The 19,971-nt window shown below is 46.0% G+C and overlaps 1 protein-coding gene across 9 annotated transcripts in view; it reads left to right on the top strand.

Moving 5' to 3' along the window:
- The first annotated feature begins 1,099 nt into the window (after positions 1-1,099).
- Positions 1,100-19,971, top strand: part of MGA (MAX dimerization protein MGA) — a 52,010-nt gene continuing 33,138 nt past the window's right edge. For 6 of the 9 annotated variants that reach the window (XM_065754818.1, XM_065754819.1, XM_065754817.1 and 3 more), the window contains exons 1-7: positions 1,100-1,352; positions 9,884-11,031; positions 14,256-15,174; positions 15,491-15,578; positions 15,728-15,823; positions 18,182-18,310; positions 19,412-19,510. In XM_065754818.1, the coding sequence (XP_065610890.1) occupies positions 9,965-11,031; positions 14,256-15,174; positions 15,491-15,578; positions 15,728-15,823; positions 18,182-18,310; positions 19,412-19,510 (2,398 nt within the window). In that variant the 5' untranslated portion in view covers positions 1,100-1,352; positions 9,884-9,964. Of the gene's footprint in view, positions 1,353-7,591; positions 7,656-9,883; positions 11,032-14,255; positions 15,175-15,490; positions 15,579-15,727; positions 15,824-18,181; positions 18,311-19,411; positions 19,511-19,971 lie in introns of those variants that run through there. The other 3 variants (XM_065754821.1, XM_065754823.1, XM_065754816.1) reach the window with 3 other exon arrangements.

The following is a 19,971-nucleotide window of genomic DNA, read 5'->3' as shown; positions in this document are numbered from 1 at the left end:
TTCCTCATTCTCTCTGCTTAAGCCTATGGAAGTATTTAAGAAAAACTAGGGAGCACTTACTGCCAACTCTATATTTCCAGAGCCAGCGGAGGATCCCTGTCCTTGAGCTTTGAAATAAAGGTTTATTCTGCAGCAGGTACACAGTACATCGCAGCGTGCAGCTCTGCTGAGCAGTATGTCGGGAACACACAGGCTTACACGGAGTTGATGTGTGCCACAGGCACGGCTCTAACACAGCCCACCCTATTTCAGAAAGTTTTGTCCAGTGAAAGTAACACTGGGGCACCCTCAGAAAGCAGGCACCACAACCACGCCTTTAGATAAGAAAGCCTTTATGTGGGATGCACCATCAACACTGTTAAACTGGGAAGTGCCAGCTTCACAGTTACCTCAGCAATCTTAATCTGGTGTCAGTTCATAGTTACCTCAGCAATCTTAAATCTAACGCTGATTTCATTCAACGTTCACACGTTGTTTTCTCCGTGTGATCCTGTCTCGGTGCACAGGAAGCCGCATCCCCCATTCTGACATTTTGCAGACTTTTAAACGATCAATTCAAGCATTTTAACAGCATGATTGAAGTGTAAAGGCGGTGGCCGCCGTTCAGTGCGGCTACTGGCGTTGAAACGTGATTACTTTTGTGTTATGACCGCTTTTTGAAGGCGTACGCCCGTTTTCCCCGTGCTCCGAGTGACGGCTGTTCCCTCAGGACGGACAGGCAGGGGGAGGGACGAGGGCAGCCCTGAGGAAATCGTACGGCCGCCATTTTGTACACTCGATCCTTCAGCACTTTGACGGAGCACCGCGGGCGCTGGGGGAGGGTTGGGCGCGCGGGGCAACGCTTGCCCCCCCGCCGCGCGTCCAAGCCCCCCCCCCCGCCGCGCGTGCGCGGTCGGCCCCTCGCGCGCCGCCCGCCAGAGGCTCCCCACGCGGGAGCGGCATGTTTCCCTCGCGCGAGGGCGGGGGAAGGGCGGGAAGGGCGTGTCCCCGCGGAGGGGAAAGCGGAAGTGCGTCGGCGGGCGGTACCGACCAATCAGCGGCGCGCCGCCGGCGGGCGTCGCGAAGCTGCTTTGCCGCGGTCGCCGCCGGCTGCGCTTTCCCCCCGCCCGGAGGACGGCAGCGCCGCTCCGAGCCGCCGCACGCCCTGCGGGGGCGGCCCCACCGCCTGGGAGGGGGCAGGAAAGCGAGAGGAGGACAAAACGGGAGCGGCCCACGTGATGGGCCGCCGCGGCCAATGAAGGCGGCAGGAGGGTGCGCGTGGCAGGCGAAGGCCTCTGGAGCTGCGAACGGGGTGCGTGAGTCGGGCCGGAGGTCGGCGCCCCGCGCCACCTGGAAGCGGCGACTGGAGGCAGGTAGGAACCGGCCGTCTACCCCCCCCCCCATCCGTCCCTCTCCCGGTTTTGAAGTTTTATTCGAGGAGGTGGCGTGAGGTGTGCATGTCACGTGAGCGCGGCCGCCCAATCGCACGTGCGCGCTCGCTCCCCTTCGGCTGTGAGCATCCGCGTTTTGAGGCGAAGGGGCCGTGGGGCGGCAGCGGAGGGGAGCGGGGGCGTTCGGGCTGCTCTCCATCCCTCCTCTCCCGCCCCGTTCCCTCCGGGGTTGCGGACGGCGAGGGTGGGTGGGTGAGGGGGGGGATGGGGGCGGGAAGGCGACGGCGGCCGTCGGTCACGTGACGAGGGGAAGGCCGCTCATAAGCACCGAGCGGCTCCGCATCCGGAAGGGGTCGGCGGAGACCCGGCCCCGAGCGGCTGCCGCTTCCCGGGGCTATCGGGCTCCCGGGGACCGTCCCTCGGCGGGGGCGTGGCCGGCGCCACTCGTCACCCAGGGCCGGGACGCGGGACGCGCCTGCCACCTTCCGACCGCGCGCCGCTCGGGTTCGCGGGGGGGGGGGGGGGGGGGGGCAGGGTAAGGGGGGGGAGGGCGGCCGTGGCGCTTCGCGGCCGCTCCCGCTGCCCCTTGGCGGCGCGCTCCGGGGCGGAGCGGCTGCGCAAAGCGGTGGCGGCGCGCGTGCGCCCGGGCACGTCGCGTGCGGCGGCCGTTGTTGGCGGGCGGGGCTGCGCTGCCCCCCGCGCCCCGTCTTCCGGACCTTCCCCCGGGGCCGCCGAGTAAACAAACAATACAATGCGCTTTCCCTGAGGGTTGGGCTCTGCGGTTCTCGGTGGTTACTGACGTTGTTGAAGTTTAACGCTGAGTTGGAGTACGGCACTGTGAGCGCAGCTTGTGGCCGCTCGGCGCGTCGATCAGGGCCCTTGCTGCGTGGGAGAAAGTGCAAGAGGTTGTTTTCTTTGATCTTCAGTACTTGAAAAGTAACAGTGTACTGATAAAATACAGGCATCGTTGAATATATGCATAGTGGGCATATCAGTGATTTTCTGATAATGTATGGAAAATAATGAAATTGCTTTAAACGTTGAAATAACGTGACATAAATACTTGTGCAGGTAAAACACTGTAATGGCTTGGGGTGAACACAGACTCTTCTCCCAGTCCTCTCACCAGTGGTTTGTACCCTCTAGAACTGGGATGTGTGTTTCCATTCCGTTGCCTTTGGTATTTGGGAACAGCTCTTTGTATATCAGAAAGTTCTAATCCTTCTTTAGAAGAGAAGGAGTGAATGTTGTGCACTTTACATTGTATGAGGAATGTTGTTGAAGTACTGAGTTTGTGGGGGACAGGAAGTTGTGATGTGCATGGCAGAGTGCTGCTGGAGGGGAGCTGGAGTGGGTGTTTCCATCCCAAAATGCTTGCCTGCAGAATAGAAACTAGGGCTTCTGCAGGGGCACAGCTGGTGGTTTATGAAGCATTTCCTAAATTGTAGAATGGTTTGGGTTGGAAGGGACCTTAAGTACCATCAGGTTCCAACACCCCTGCTATGGGCAGGGTTGCCAGCTAGATCAAGTACTAGATCGTATTTCCTAGGGTCCCATCAAAACTGGCCTTGAAAACCTCCAGGGTCAGGGCAACCTATTCCAGCACTTCACCACTCTCAGTAAAAAAAACTTCTTCCCCCTCATCTAATCTGTCTCCCTCCCTTTAGTTTACAACCGTTCCCTCCTGTCCTGTCTCTGTCTACCCATGTAAAAAGTTGATTTCCCTCCTGCTTATGAGCTCCCTTTAAATACTGTAAGGCTGCAATGATGTCTCCCCACAGCCTTCTCTTTTCCAGGCTGAACAAGCTCAGTTCATTCAGCCTGTCTTCACAGGAGAGGTGCCTCAGCCCTCTGATCATCTTTATGGCCCTTCTCTGGACCCTATTTAAAAGCTGTACATGTGTTGGGGGCCCTAGACCTGTATACTGTACTCCAGCTAGCACCTCATGGAGGCAGAATAGAAGGGGACAGTCACCTCCCCTACCTTACTGGCCACCCTCTTCTCGTGGAACCTGGGGTACCATTGGCCTTCCAATCTGCAGGTGCATACTGCTGGCTCGTGTTGAATCTTTAATCAGCCAGTAGCCCTCAGTAGGGCTACTCTCAAGGAGTTATTCTCCCAAATGTGTACGTTACCTTGACCCAAGTATGAAATGTTGCACTTTGCTTTGTTGAATCTCACGAGGTTCACGAAGGCCCACCTTACAAGTTTATTAAGGTTCTTCTGGAATGGTATCTTCCTTCTGCTCTGTATCAATTGCATTGCTCAGCTTGGTGTCGTCAATCCCATCACCTGTATCATCAGTCAAGATATTAGACCACCTGTACATGGGGCCATTGGCCACAACCCTCTGACTGTGACCTTCCAACCAATTCCTTATCCACTGAATTGTCCACCCTTCAAATCCATCTCTCTCCAATTTAGAGATAAGAATGTGGTGGGAGTCCATGTCAGGCCTTGCAGAAGTCCAAGTAGATGACATCAGTTGCTAACTGAACAACTATCCTGGAATCTTAAGGGCTCTAAATATTAAGAAGTGTAAAGCAATGTTTTGACCTGAAATCTGATGTCTTCCAGGCTGTCGTACATACTTGTTCTGGGAGAAGTGAGTTCTGCATAGTACATTTTTGTCAAGGAAACCTGAGTCTGGAGAAGCAGACTTCTAGCTATCTTTTCTTCTTATGTGTCTTTTTAGTCCTCTGTAACACTCAATTTTTCAATGTTTATTTTTTTAAAATCACACACTTAAGCTAAATTTTTCCATCAGACCTGTAATCTTATTGAGATTAGCTATAGTGAGAAAGTAATTTAAAGGAACATTTTATGCTGTTTCTTTCATAAATAAAATGGTGTAAAATACTGGGATCTATTGCCTAAGTATGTGAGTCCTTTATATGTATTGGTGTACAGCAGGCACTCAGCTCTGGCAGGTCCAACCCCTTCTGGAGAAGCAGGTGGAAGTCAGTGGGAGGTGTAATGGTATGGAGAGTGGGACTAGATATCTTGGTATAGGCAGTTAAATCCACCTCAAGTTTGAGAATTAACAGACTTTTCTTGGGGTGTGATACTGTGTTAATCATTCTCCCAAGTGGCAAACTATTGGCTAAAGGGTATTTTTGTATTTTAACCTTTCTAGCATACGCATTGCGCGACACTTCTTACTACTTATAGCATGACTTAGGTGTCCAGGTCTTCATAAATCTTTTTTATGGCCATACCTTGGGACTTCATGAAATTGTCAGGACTGCCTGGTCTTAGTGCTAACAAACTTGTAGGCTAAGGCTGCTGATTTCTTTCTGCTGTGTGTTACACTGTCACAGTAGGTTTGGGTGGCTTTTGCTTTAGCCAGTTTCAGCTACTGTCACTTCTAGCTAGGGAATTTGAGAGCTGAAAAGCCTCCTTCATGCTTGAGTAATGCTCCAGCAGCAGTGCCTTTCATGTACTGCGTATGAAAATATACCACATGACAGAAATCTCATGTTGCCTCTCTGCTTGTGAAGTAGAGATCTTTGTATTCAAACTGAAGAGGTAATTGCTGACAAAAATTGCAGTCAGCACCTCTTCTATATATTATGTGAGTTTGCATCTGTTACACATTCTGCTTAGGATTGGTTGATCCTCCAGATAGGGATCCTTAGCAAAGCCAAGACCCTGTGGCTGGTGGTCTGTTACAGAACCCTTTCTTGATGTAGGTTGTAAACTGACTGAAAAGCTCAGCTTTTCACTACAGCTCTGTTGCTTGATGAGAGTTCTACATCTTTGTTACTTGTAACCTGTAGGCTTAGAATTGGTGCTTGGTGCTGGCAGGTGTTACTGAAGGAGTGAGAAGAGTTTGCTTGATACTGTTGGGAAATACAGTTGTGAAGACTGTAATTCCTGCTTTCAAGGTACTGCAAAACAGGAAATAAGTCTGGAAGAGATGTATGGTGGATGAGGGTGCTACTTGGTGGTGAACTTCAGTTTCAAACGTAACATTAGCAGTTACAGTAAGGTGATTCCACTGATTATGGAGAAGAGTACTCAGGTGGTGAAGTCCAAGTAGTTTCTATGTTACTGGTTGGTCTCTACGTGAATGAGACCCTAATCCCTGGCGATACCATCAGTCTGCTAGGGTTTCTCTGTCACTGGAACAGGCGCTGCTGGGTTGTGTGTGTGGCCTTATGTGCTACTGAGTTTAATGCAGCTTCATTTAGTGGTACCAGTTGCCCATTTACTAGAAGTGGGGGGGGGGGGAGGAAAACTTCAGTACTATCCTCATTGAGAAATATGTTGCTTAACACTAAACTGTCAGTTTATCCTGTGGCCCTAGAAGTTGATGACCACTATATCTAATACATGACATGCAATTTTTTATCAAGATAACTGAACGCGATTGGCTTCTGCTTTGTAGCTAGGCCTGTACAACAGTGGCCATTCCATTCAACTTCCTGGACATGCTTCAGTCCCGCACAGAAGATGCTGTTTGTGCATTCCTTCTTCTCTCATGGTGGGAGGTGCACAGCTGCAACTTCATTTGCAGTGTTGCAGCACAGGGAATGCTAGATGCACTCCTGATTTCATAACCTGGCAGACTATCTTGTCACACTGAACAGAGAGGTTTACAGTGATAAAAACAATGTGGAGCATTATAGAGGACTGGTGACAGCATGGGATTCTTAATCCAGTTGATTAATTGACACGTTTACAAGTTGAGTTACAGTAACTACCCTTAGACTGGAATGCTTTCTTAATTCCTTCCTTGCCCTCAGTTCCCGTTTGCGCTATAAAATACAAAAGCACTCGGCTATTAGCCTTGGCTTTTCTAAAGTATCTCAGTGTATGAAAATCTCTGAGCAAGAGCTGTCATGTGAAGCCATTTCAGAGGATGGCTGAACGCGACCCTTAACAAAAAGAATACCAGCTCTGTGATTTTTTTCATGCCTTCTTGCTAAATGCTCTGCTCCTGTTTTTTTTTTTTTCTCTCCCTGCTCCCACAGGGCGCTGTTGGCACTGTTTTGGGTGTGTCAGTCTCTGTCCCCACCCTGCTCCGCCCCCAACCATATCTGGCATAAGCACGGAAAGCCTCCCTCTTGCCTCCCTGCCTCTCCTTTAGGAAGTGCTGCAAGAGGAGCAAAACACTACTTGATATTCTTAATTTAAGAATTTTGTATTTAAGCAGTTTCTTTGTACAGGAGTCTTTTTTGTTTGTTTGTTTTTTGTTTTTCTAAATGAAAGAAATACTCTGCAGACACCTGTCTCTGTGTTTTGATGGACATTTTTCAACTGCCTGTAAAATGTGTTGTCTTTAATTGTGCTTCTGAGGGGATTTCCCCTATAATCATCTTCTGTGGCCAAGAAGCCTCTTTAGGGGCTCAGGCCCTCGTAGCATGGCTCCTTGTGCCTATTTTCTGCATCCTGACAGCAGTGGCACAGGTGAGTTGGATAACAGGCGTTCTTAGAGAAGCTGCAGCCACAGTACAGCTGGGACTGCTGGAGGCTGAAGCTTGATGTCAGCCTGATGTCTTGGCGTTCTGGTCCTCTGCCCCTCGATAGAGGATGTACAAGGAAAAACATCCTGACAGACAGGAGGAATAGAGGGGTTCACACAGATGTGTGTGCCTTCAGCTGTGCCCCGTTTGTATGTACCGTCCTTGAATGTCCAGGATTGTTTCAACGAGCTTATTCTCAAAGCACCTGATTTAGAAAGTGTACTTTACTTGACCAGGAAACCTGGAGGGAGAGTGGACTGCGGGCCGCCCCCGACTTCAGTGATACCTCCTCCGCGCAGGTCCCCCGTCCCGCGGGATGGCGTTCTCCCGGGGAAGGACCGAGGGAGGGACGGAGGTGGGGGCGCTGCTGCGGTCGCCGGAAGGCGGAGGAGCGCCGCCCCACGCCGCCGCGGGTCGCAGGCCTCTCCCGTGACCGGAAGCGGGGCCGGGCCGCCAGCGGGGGGAGCGGAGCGGGCGGGCGCTTCGTCCGCGGCTCCGGGCGGAGGGGTGGGGCCGCGGCGCCGCGGGGCTTCGAAGGTGCGGGGGGATGCGGGCGCCGCCGGGATCCGCGCGAGGCTCCGTCTAGCCCGCGTCCGTTCCAGAAGCTTCGTGGCGCGGCGCCGCGCGGTGCGGGGCCGGGCCCGGCGCGGGCACGTGACGGGCAGGCGGGAGGGAGGGGGGCGTGAGCGGACGGCGCGCGTGCGCACGTTGCGACGCGATGATGTCAGCGCGGTGCGCACGCACGTTGTTCCCAGCTGGCGGACACACGGTCCCCGTGAAGAGAAACGGAGCGGGGGGCCGGCGCCTCGCCGCACGGTAACTTCCGCTCGGCGGCCGCCCGCCGCCGTCGGCCGGGCCCCGCCCTCGCCGCGCCGCGCCCCGACTCCGCACGCCGCTTTGCCCCGCGCTTCCCGCTCTATCTGCGAAAATTAACACCCGGCGCACCACGAGGCGCTCGGGCCGAGCCGGGCGGTGCGGGCCGCTCCCGGTGGTGACGCGAGGCGCCCCTTCGGGGCCGCCCCGCCGCGGGGGAATCGCCGCCTCGGGAGCGCTCGACTCGCGGCGCCCTCCCGCCCTCGTCCGCGCGTCGCCGAGCCGCTGAGGAGCGGCGCGGGCGCCTCGCGGGCCCCGCTCCCGCCGCCGAGCGTGCCGGGCCGGGGCCGCCGCTCGGGCGGCCTCTTCCCGGCAAGGCCGGGAGGCGGCCTCCCGTGCCGGGGCTTCCGGCGGGGGCCGTCCGGCGCGGGGGGTGGGGGAGGAGCGACGAGCGCTCGGCAGCGCCGCACCTGCCCCGCTCGGGGCGCCCGCCTTCCGCTTGGGGCGCGCGGCGTTGAACGGCGGCGCCGCGCGTGCGGTGCTCGCTGCTGTTGGAACCGGCGCGGCGCTGCCGTCGGCTGCTGCGCGCTTTGCCGCGCCGCCTGCTCGCGGCCCGCTGCTGCCTGCGGTATGACAAGCGCGCGCGGAATGCCCCGCCCGGGAGCGCTGCGTGCGCCGCGCCTCGGCTGCTTCGCGTGGGACTTGTAACGGTGGCTTTGTCTCTTGCGTGATTGCCTTCCCGCATGTTTTAACGCTGCTCTTGATGTTTTTTGCCCGCTTTGCTGAGCAGTGAGAGGTCTGCTTTCAGATGGTGAGGTCTGTGCATAACTGAAAAATACCAGAAGCCGTGTATAACTGGGGCTTCCTCAGCTTTGAGGATCTCCTGGAGCGGGAGCTGCTCGTTACAGTAACAGTGACAGTTGTGTCAGACCAAGTGTAAGAATGCGTGTGAATTTGTGCTTGAAATAGATTGTCTGGCACTAAATTAATGTCACTTTTGACTGCTGTAATTGCCCACAATCGCACCGTAACCACAACCGTCCCAGACACGCCCAATGCCAGGAGCACTGTGTACCCCAGAACTGACCAAAACAGCACAGCATTGTTAAATGCTGCGGGACAGAAACAGTGACGTGGAAGCTCTTTGTATATGTTGCATTTTGGCTGAACACGTGGCTGGCGTGTTCTTCAAGTAAACTTAAAGCCTTTCTGTGAATCTCTTACAAAATATAGAATTGCTTTAATAATCTGGTGTAGTTATGCATTAACGTGAAGTTTGTAAGTATGTGGGCAGTCATGTGCTGCTTTGAATGTGATTGCATTCTTCTTGCCGTGGCTACTTAGGTGCTCTAGACTACCTTAAGTATTTCAATGTGAGGAAGTATTTCCTTCTCACAAGTAAAACCAAAAACTAGGTCTTGTAACTTCAAAGTTTCCAAAATCCGTGCAGAACATTTTTTCCTCTCCAATTTATGTTATGTGTGAACTTCTAAATTTTAAAGTCGGAAGGCTTGAAGTAGATCTCTTGTGTTCCTTTGGTGTTGAGAACATTCATCATGGGATATATGTTGCCCACCTTCTAAGCATTTAAGTTATGCCTCACAGACATGGGCAGCTGTTTGCACAGGTAACTCCAGATGATGGCAGTTCCTTGTCTCAGATTCCTGGTTCCCCCCCAGCTATGTGTTTTGTACAAGAATTAACTGCTTTTTCAATGTGATGTTCCACATGTAATAAGATTTAAAATACAAATATCTGAATTGTGTTCTTGTGAGTTACTAGAGGCTTTCACACTGAGAAATATATGAACTTTTTAAGGAACAGAATTTTTACTATTGTCTCTGGAATATTGGTTACATACTCACCTGTGAGGTAGAACTGCTATTCCTGAAGTAGATGACCTGAAGTGTTAAACCAGTATCAGAACAAGGAGCACTTGGGAGCATCGAGCAAAGCAGCAAGTGCTGTCATGGCAAAGCATTCAGTGAAAATGATTGTAAAGGTGTTGTAACTCCACACTTGTAAGAATGGAGTTATATGTGCACTAACAGCCTTGATTTGTTATGTCCTAATTGTGCTTGATTTTATATCTTTACCTTTACATTTCTAATGTGGAGAAGTGTTAAAAAAAAAACGACTTTGAGAGATGTTAAAATCTTCTTATGAGAGAGAATGTATTTAAAGAACTTTAACTGAGTTTGTTTTTCTTTTTTTTCTTTTATTTTTTTCAGAATGGTGAATACATGCAGGAGCCTGTCAGAACCGTGTAGAATTTGCTTTTTATTTGAGTGCTTATTATAAAACTGCTCATCATGGAGAAACAGCAGGTTGTGCTGGCTAACCGGGATGGTGGGACAGTGTCTAGTGCAGCAGCACCTGCCTTTTTTGTTATCTTGAAACAGCAGCAGGGAAATGGCAAAGCTGACCAAGGAATCCTAGTGGCCAACCACGACGCTTGTGCTCTCGCCACTAGCGTATCAACACTAATAAAATCCAAAATCAAGACCTGCCTCCCGGCTGACTGCGTCTCAGGGGGCATCACCGTCACCCTGGACAACAACAGTATGTGGAATGAGTTCTACCATCGCAACACCGAGATGATTCTGACCAAGCAGGGGAGGCGCATGTTCCCGTACTGCCGATACTGGATTACAGGTCTGGATGCCAATCAGAAGTACATCCTGGTCATGGACATCTCCCCCGTGGACAATCATCGATATAAATGGAATGGCCGCTGGTGGGAGCCCACTGGGAAGGCAGAGCCCCATGTTCTTGGACGGGTGTTTATTCATCCAGAGTCGCCTTCCACTGGCCAGTACTGGATGCACCAGCCGGTATCTTTCTACAAACTCAAGCTTACCAACAATACCCTGGACCAGGAGGGTCACATCATCTTACATTCTATGCACCGCTACCTGCCGCGGCTTCACTTGGTTCCTGCAGACAAAGCCACAGAAGTCATTCAGCTCAATGGGCCGGATGTCCATACCTTTACCTTTCCACAGACAGAGTTCTTTGCAGTCACAGCCTACCAGAATATTCAGATTACCCAACTGAAAATAGATTACAATCCTTTTGCTAAGGGATTCAGAGATGATGGCTTAAATAGTCGACCTCAGCGTGATATGAAACAAAACAATAGCTTTGAAGTGGAGGAAGGTAGTGTTTTTAGCACTGCCAGCATTCATGGTTGCTCTGCTGAAGTTGGTGCATTAGAATTACATCAGAGAAGTTCAGATTCTTCATTCATTGGTCAGAACTCATCAGATGTGAATCCGGAGAAAGAATCCTTTAATGCAGAACAAGACTATATGGGTTTCCTGGATGCTGACCTGTCTTCTGGTGATATGCCAAAGCTAAAACAAGAAGTCACTGAAAGGTGGGTTAGCGTTCTGTTTTTGTAATAAATGCCTGTTGAGTGGGGTATCTGGTAAAGCATCAGATAATGAGATGCACAGTAGGCAGATGTATGGATAAAAAGTTTGTTTGACCTGAAATGGTAGAGCACTTATTGCTAAAAGCTTTTCCTTCATTTAGACAGTCATGTATCAGACTGAACTTCCTTATGTATCTGAGGAGCACAAGAGTTTGGTGTTCTTTTTGTGTTGCTTTTACTCACTTTGTAAAGAAAAGTTTAAGGGATTCTTCTTCACTCCTGCGGTGTTTAGAAGTCTAATTGTAGTTGGTTTGAGTTTTAAAGAGAGCACATTCCAGTTGCCTTTTTTTTTTTTAAAGAGTTGCTTACAGCCACAACAGACCATCCCTGTTTCTTCATTTCCCATTAGTGAATGGGTGAGGATTTGTGAGGATTGTGTGTGTTTATATTGGGTATGTGTCGTGGTTACTCCCAGCTGGCTGTGGCCGTGCTTTGGTAACTTTGCAGATTATAAGTAAAAGTACATCTCTGAAAGTAACTACTGAGAAGTTTGCAAATGTGCTTTGTCTTAAAAGTGATTTTTTTTTCTCTTTGGAGTCAGTTACTATTGAAAAAAAGTTTTGTTCATAGTCACACTGTTAATTTTCTTTGCCTGAAGAGAGTCGTTGAAACAAATTATTTGGAGAGATGTTATGGAACAGCTTCTGTGGTTTTCTTTTCTTCCTCTCTTCTGTTTCCTTTCTTTCCCCCAAGGGATTAAAGCCATGGTGCTAAAAGTGCACACAGTATCTGACCCAGTAAATTTTGGGCTGTTTTAGAATGAATTACACTTTTTTTTTTCCCTTCAAGTAATTTAGGGACTCAAGAACATTACTGAAGAGCAGCTCGTTCATGTTGTGACGCCTTGTTTCTTCTGGTCCAGTGCGTATTAGATGCTTTTCCTTGTTTCACCTCTGAGACAGATCACCCCTGAAGTGTGCTTAAAGCTGCACGTACAGGGAGAGTCCCTAAGGGGTTTTTCTCTGTTCTGTGCCAGGAGATATTTATCATTTATGAATAAATATTTCTCACAGTCATAAAACAACCTTTAAGATTAGCCCAGCTTTTTGTTCTGTGTTTTGTAATCAGTGCAGAAAATCCAGAATCTGTACTTGGAAATGGAAAAAAAAAAAATACCTCACCCAAGGAGTGGTAGAACTCTTTATTTATGTGCCCTGTTTTTCAGGACATTAGGTCCATTTTTCCTTTCAAATCTGTTTGCAGAGTTTTCATGCCATGCATCAGTTGTTCAAGTACAGTGTTTAATTGGTATCCTTTATCAAACAATAAGTATTAATATTTACATACTGATTACTGTTTTTTCCCCATAGATAGTATTACCTCTAAGTTGATGGGACTGTCTTGCCTCTAGGCAGGGTGGTGATTTTGGCTGGGTTTAGATCTGTGCAAGGCTTAGAGGCTGGGAGCTGCTGCCTCTCAAATAATGTGTCCCAGAGAGGTGGAGGTCCTAGTGCTATAGTGTGGAATATTTTGAGAAGACAGACCTAAGTGATCCTCCTTCCTGTAGAGTACTGGAAGAGATGTTTCTGTGGCTGTGTTGGAATTAGCGCACATCACAAACCAAGAGCAAACAAAATGAGAACAGGGCTAAGAAGAAATTTGTTTGCTGTTGTCTGAGATATTGGTAATTGGATTTGAATTTAAAATATTTGGACGAATGTTTGATCCTTTTTATGTACACACATGGTTGATACCTTTTCTGTCACCATCTGGCTTACAAGTTGTAATAGGAATAGTAAAGCAGCATTAGTGCCTGAGAATTTGATTTTTACAGCAGGGTTTCTTTGATTTAGGTGCTGTCCAAATCCCTTACAGAACGGTATTCCTTAGCTTGAGGAATGCATCTTGCAATAGGTAAAGTAAAATGTTTGGAAAAGTCCATACTTTGCTTGGCTTTCAATTAGAAGCAGTAGAATTTGAGTGAGACATTTATTCTTGGCCAGCAAGATCGTTAGACTTGATTTGTCTCTTTTTTTAGGGAATTTTAAGATAGCATGTTAGATCTCCTTACTAGCATTCATTTTAATTTGGATTTGCTGTGCTGAATGAACCTGTAAACCTGTGGCAGGACTTCGAGTTGCCCAGGACCTCTAAGCATTATGTCTTAGAATTTATCTCACTCCTTGATGAAGAAAGGCTTTTTAATCTTGCATTTGACATTCTTCATGAAATGAATGTTAGGAACTTGCTTATAGAAAACTCAATGGCCAGAGAAGACAATAGACAAAACAGGATGCTCCTGCAGCTTCAAGCTTAATTCTAGTTACTCGGTGTCCCAGTAGGTTTTCTCGGTAGGGTCTGTCTTCCTCCAAGGAATTTTATTTCCAGATATATGAATTAGCGTCCTTGTTTTACACCGCAGTTTGTCTTTGTGAGTTGGAGATTCCCAGCTTCACATCGTGACTGGTGTGTTCCAGGTTTTCTCCTGTAACTGTGCCCCAAGTCTACACAAGGCTGACTGTATTTTTCTGACTCAAATATCCGTCCCTCAAGGAAACTCTTCATTTGGGAATGTGACTGGCTGTCCATAATATCAAGTGTGTGGAATGTAAAATTCTGATTAGGTCAGTCCTCGGTCTGAGTGGAAGATGGTGCATGGTTGAATAGATTGTTAACGTTCTGTAATTGTTTTGGAACAACAGTTTCATTTAGGAATGTTTTTTTGTGTGAACTCAGGATAAATTAGAGTTTTGGTTAGATCTTGGGAACTGAAGTGTATTAAGTGTTCACTTCGCTTCTCATTTGCAAATAAAGTGGCTTAGTGGCTTTTACTAAAGTGACAGTTAGTTATTTGGCAAACTGAGTCTGCTCCTAAGCATTTGAAACATCAAAACTTAGCATCAGTTCATGGTGTATCTCAAATAGGAAAAATGCAAATGCTATCCCAGTATTACTGGGGAAGGAAATCATGCTGCTGCCTTCACAGAAGAAGCTGAATTGTCTTCAGTGATGGCAGATGGTGGAAGTGTTTTTTTGTTTGGTTGTTTTTTAATGATTGCTACTTAAAGTGTAAGCTTGTAAGTGACAGCTTATTTAGCCAATTCATGCCTTTAAGCATTTTGGAAGGTCTTTACGATGTATAGCAAGGGGCTGTAGGAGATGATAACATTTTGGTAAAGCTGGAGATTTTATGAACATCTGTTTTGTTGTTTTTTCCCCCCGCACAGCCCCATTGCCAGCAGTTATGAGGGCAGCTCCCAAGTGGCATCCCCATTGGACCCCAACGGACAGTTCAATGTAGTCGTCAAAGAGGAGCCAGTTGATGATTATGACTATGAGGCAAATGTTTGCACACAAGGAGTAAGTGTGAAAAAGGAAGAAACGGATGAAGAAACTGATGAGTATTCAAACACCGACGATGACGATCCTGTCCTACAAAAATGCCTAAGGAGATACAGTGAAGCAGATAAAAATGATGGAGAATTCAAGCCTTGGAAGCGTGAACTAACCAGTCCTTCTGGTGTCGCCAAGGCAAAAATGTTAAAATTGGATAGTGGGAAGATGCCCGTGGTCTATTTGGAGCCTTGTGCTGTTACAAAGAGCACAGTGAAAATATCTGAGCTGCCAGAGACCATGCTGTCCTCTTGCAAGAAGGATAAAGCCTCTTTGAGTACAATACTGGATTCTTTGCCTGTCTGTTTTGAAAATCACAAAGATTCTTACTCAGATACAGCTGCTATAACTGAGGAGATAGCTATGAAAAATACACCTCCAGCAAATAAACTGACACAGAAATACTCCTCAGCCGAAGAGACCCAATGGATTCTACCTAAATCACCTAATTTTAGTCCTAGGGGCTCCGTAGGTTGTCACTTTCCAGACAAAGAGGTTTGTGGAAGAAGAAAAACCAGAGTACTAAAGAATTCTGCATCCCTGAAAGGCTCTGGTAGCAATCAGAACTCTCTGTCATCTGGTACCACTAAAAGAGGAAGGCCACGGAAGCTAAAAATCTCCAAGGCAGGTCGACCACCTAAGGGTGTAGGGAAATCTGTAATAACAAGCAAGAACAGCCCTCTGGGGCATGGGAATATCCTTCCAGACCTTGAAGACGTTGATGGAGTCCTCTTTGTGTCCTTTGCATCAAAGGTAAAATCAAACCGTTTTGAATTAAGTTCAGCTTCTTTTTACTTACATGTTGAAGTTATATTTTCTTTTAAACTGAGTTTTAAAGTTTATTACCTCTGTAGATCTGTTGTTATCTTGTCCTGAGGTTAATCATAGCACTGTCTGTCTTAATGACTTCTGGAAAAATAATAGGAATCTAGGGTTCTGTATAAGACAAAGCATACTTGTTTGTTTAATCAGCTTGTATTTTCAATATTTCAGTGACATTTGTTGTGACTTAGTTTGCATCTAAGGCAGTTTCTTGAGGCATATTATTCAAGGCTCTTTGTGTATGTAGGAAGCTCTTGACATTCACACAGTTGATAGAACTGGAGGAGAAGAATCCCAGAATCTTCAAGCTCCCATGTTGACTACAAATGATCCAGGTAATTAATTAATTTATTTTTTTAATGTGAGTGGATGTTCCCCATGGTAAGGGAATTTAAAAAAGGCACAATAGAAAATTAAATGCTTAAGTCATTGTTTGGTGCATGAAATATTTTTTATACCTTCTCTCAATTTATTTTTTGAGAAGATTGTCAGGCAAGAATACAAGTACTGGAAAAAGAGTTAATGGAAGAGCTGAAAACATTGAGGCATAAGCAAGTCATACATCCTAGTCTTCAGGAAGGTAAGTGTGCAGTGTGTATGTTGTTGCGCCTTGTTGTGTATCATACCTGATCATACAGAGCTGATAGTTTCCTACTGGATTTAAAACTACATATGCCTAGTGCAGTTGGCATCTGGTTTTGCTTACTGTCTTTAGACAAATATTTATTGAAAAAATATACATGCTTGTATGTACCAATAGGAGAATACAAAAGGAAACTATCTTTCGTTTCTGTCTTGCTACTTGTGGCAATGACAGAAAATGTAAGGTATTTTATCCAGGGTTTTTTTTTTTTTTTTTTTTTTGAGACTTGAAAAGTAGTTTCATTTAACCAGTACAGAAATTTTTGTTCTCACACATTTATGTTGCAAACCAGAATGGGTGGAGGGAAGTAAGAGATTACTCCTGGGTATCTCATACAGCAAAGTAAGAAGGTTTGTGTCATTGTGTAGCCTGAGTAGAAGCTGCTAGAAGGAGCTAGAAATGGGGAAATGTTTGGGCGAGACTACTTTTTATATGTTTGAGTTGCTGTAGACCCAGGTTCATTAGCCACATAGAAGGGCCCAGCAAGGCACTTCTAGTTTACGGTCAGATAGAAGGAGGGTCAGTCCTATCAACACGGTGATGATGCTGGCAATCTTTGAACAAATCGCAGAATCAGTTTCAGTGTTGCAGAATTGCCTGGGTTGGAAGGGACCTTAAAGGTCCAACACCTCTGCCATGGGCAGGGACACCTCCCAGTAGCACAGGTTGTGCGTAGTCCCATCCAGGCCAGCCTAGTGTACTTCCAGGGATGGGGCGTAGAATAGAATCTCTTGAGTTGGAAAGGATCTTTAAAAGGCCATCTAGTCCAATTCCCCTGCAATGAATGTCCAGGGCTATATCTATTGGGACTGCAGGAAGATGCTTCTGAAGGGTGGGAATTCAGCTTCAGCATATTAGGAGGAAAGCTCCCACGCAAGTACTGTTACGCTTTGGAGAGCCTCTTCTGTTGGAACTTTTTTGAATCTCTTACCAAGTTCCTGAAAATCAAAGCACTGTTGTCTGGAATCATGTTTCAGAGAAAATTCTTATGGAGGAAGTTCTTAATTTGCTACTATTTGACTGCAGCATCTGAACTTAGCAGTGCATTGGAGATGATGAGAAGTTAATAAGGATGATCGTTTACCTGTCATGTTTAGTGATGTCCATGCAGACATATTTGTTCTCTTTAGACTGTTCGGAAAGTGACAGAATAATTCAAATAGAGTGTCATCAAAAATAAACTCTGTACTCTTTCCTTTTTTACTTCAAAATCACTTTGAAAGTAAATAGATGCCATCTTGACATTTGACAGTTGTTTTTAGATTGGCTTACTTGTTGTGCTCATCTTTGCCATGTAGATTTGAGAACTGAATCTCGTTAGACTGTCTTTGGTATAGGTGTTATTTTAAAAGCCACATCTAAGAATTGTTTGACATTTATTGCTTTTAGGCTGCCACTTATCAAGTGACTGTACTTGCTACTTGTAAAGACAAATGTGTACCATCAACAGAAGGTTTTTGCTGTATGTGCAGATAAACACTTCATCTGTCTTGAACACTGTCAAGTCATATGTTTTTATTTCAAAGCTTGCATACTTAATACTGGTTTTCAGATTTTGGCAACAGCAGCAATTTCTGTAGGTTTCTCTTGCAAAAACAAACAGAGAACTATTCCCTATTCCAGACTGAGCTGAGTTTGACAACCATGAATTCTTTCATTCACTGATTAGTAATTCTGCTAGCTTTTTTTTTCTTTTTTTGCTTTCCTCATTATTTCTGTGTCCTTACCTGATTTGCCAATTCATAAAGATATTTTTGTGGCTATGGTAAGCCTTTCTGACCAAACCATTTGGGGGAGGTGAGGAAGATGTTAGCAAGCAGTAAAGTATCCGATCTAGTGCCATTCAACAAAGCTGACTGTTTTGTTGATTTATTGCAAAGCAACAAGATGGCTGGCTAGCTAATTTCAGGCTTATCTGTAAGGACAGTGGGAGGGGGTGGATAAAGCCCATGGAGAGATCCTGAGAGAGCTGAATACTGAATACAATTTTACTGTGGAAATAAATAGAGCACTGATGTTTTGATCACTAAAATTCTGCAGAAACTTCAGCAGCAATCAGAAAAACTCTGAAGTTATTCAATTTTCCTTCTATTTTTGTCTCCCTAAAATAGCATTTAATATATACCTGTTGCAGATCCATTGTAAGAGTTATTAATGTTTTTTTTCTGAATTCTTAAAACATGGATGAATGCTAGAAAAGCCTGTATGTAATGTGAAACTATTTTTTAATAAACATCCTTACTTTTTTTCTCTTTAACATCTTGCTGCATTGATACTAATAATTGCTTCCTGCAGTGGGATTGAAGTTAAATTCTGTGGACCCAACAATGAGCATTGACTTGAAGTACCTAGGTGTGCAGCTTCCTCTTTCCTACTCAAATTATTCTTTGTGGAGCTATCCAGGAACAAACCCCAATTCTCCAGGTGGGTAGAACAAGAATCTGCTGAGAACAGAAGTGTTACTTTGTATTGCCTGTGATCAGAGGGAGCAGGAGGTGACACTGTTCAGAGGTAGTGTTCTTTTTCATTAGGGCAGGAATATTAAACTTTCCAAATGCTGTGAGAACAGAAAAGCCCATAATCAAAATCCTTTTAAAAGCATTTAGTTCTATTTGGTTGTTGTTGTTGGGTTTTTTTTGTTTGTTTGTTTGTTTTTTTACAAAAGTGTTGATGAAATGTGCTTTTAAAATCCCAACAAATGCATTTTTCATTCAAATGTGACTGATTCGACTACTGGTGAAATACTGGTTTTTAACAGTGAACTTGTTTGCTGAACGAAGCGCAGGGTGGTTAATTCCAGTGTCTGTGCCCTGCTTTATGATTCTGACTGTTGTTTTTGGAGCTGGTAAAGAGACAAACCTTGTATCCCAGACCTGTCTACAGCGCAAAAGAGACAGATTCGATTCCGAACACCCTAGTCTGATTCTGTGTCAAGGGCAATTGCTTCTAGCCTAGTGATATATAAAACAGCTACAAAGGGCCCTGTTAGTATTTCTACATTACACTTTAGCACACAGACACGATGGATAATTTCACCCAGCTATCACTATTTAACTTTTATGGTTCTTCTCTGTCTCTATGCTTTGCAGATAGTCTGCGGAATTTGACAGAACAGCAAAATAAATGTAGTTTCTCCCGGTCCCTCAGATTCATTGGCTAACCTTGGGGGAGAAGCTTAACTTACTTTCCCCACTCAGCTCAGAACTTGCTTGTCCCATTTTAGCCTGTTAGCATTTTGAAAGCAACTGCTTGCCTTATTGCAAAGGGAAGAAGGTTAAAACTGAGGAGGGGAGGATCTCTTTTGTATGGGATGGAAGAATGCATGGTTACATGATAACTGTACTAGATGTTTGGCTTTGTTATTTATTCTGTTAATTAGAAAAAAAAAAGTGCCTTATTCTGTATTTATCAGTGTACACATATTTCTGAAAAGAAATAAACAGTTCACTAGGACATTTATAACAATCGATCAGCCAATCAATCAGTCTTGATTTATAAACTGAGGCTAGCTTTCTTCTTTTCCAGATACTGGATTTCCTTTTGTTTCCAGAACAGGAAAGACAAATGATTTCACAAAGATCAAAGGCTGGCGAGGGAAGCTACATGGTGCTTCTAGAAGTGAAGGTAGAAAAAACAAAACGAGGTTAAACAAAAATAATGAGATGAGTGCAGATATTTCTGAGATATTTTTCTTAACCTTGGAGAGATGTTGCAATTCAGTTATAGTGTGTCTTTTAGCGAGGGGTTTATTTTTTTTATTGAGACTCTTGAATATTGCTACTACTTCCGTGAGCAGCCAAGAATGAGCGCTTATGAGGGGAAAAGACAAACTGAATGTAATAAAAAGAAAGGGATCAGCAACAAAACATATTCTGTTCTACATAGAGGGTTTCAGTGAAAATCAAAGCTGTAATAGTTTTGCTTTTGTTCATCAGTTTTGGTTTAACCTTGGGAGCGGTATGGTAAGTCCAGAATTCTGTTGCCCTAGAGACTTAAGTAATTTTCTTTAATGTTGGATGTGTTTCTAGCTCCAGTTAGATGAATATTTCTGCGTATTCAGCTACTTTGCCCTAACTCACAAAGAA

Source organism: Cyrtonyx montezumae, unplaced genomic scaffold (genome assembly GCF_038088225.1).
Source record: "Cyrtonyx montezumae isolate F1298 unplaced genomic scaffold, pur_monq_1.0 scaffold_10, whole genome shotgun sequence".
NCBI classification, from domain to species: Eukaryota; Metazoa; Chordata; class Aves; order Galliformes; family Odontophoridae; genus Cyrtonyx; species Cyrtonyx montezumae.
Note: the sequence above shows the minus strand (reverse complement) of the source record. Positions and strands in the feature narration are given on the sequence as shown.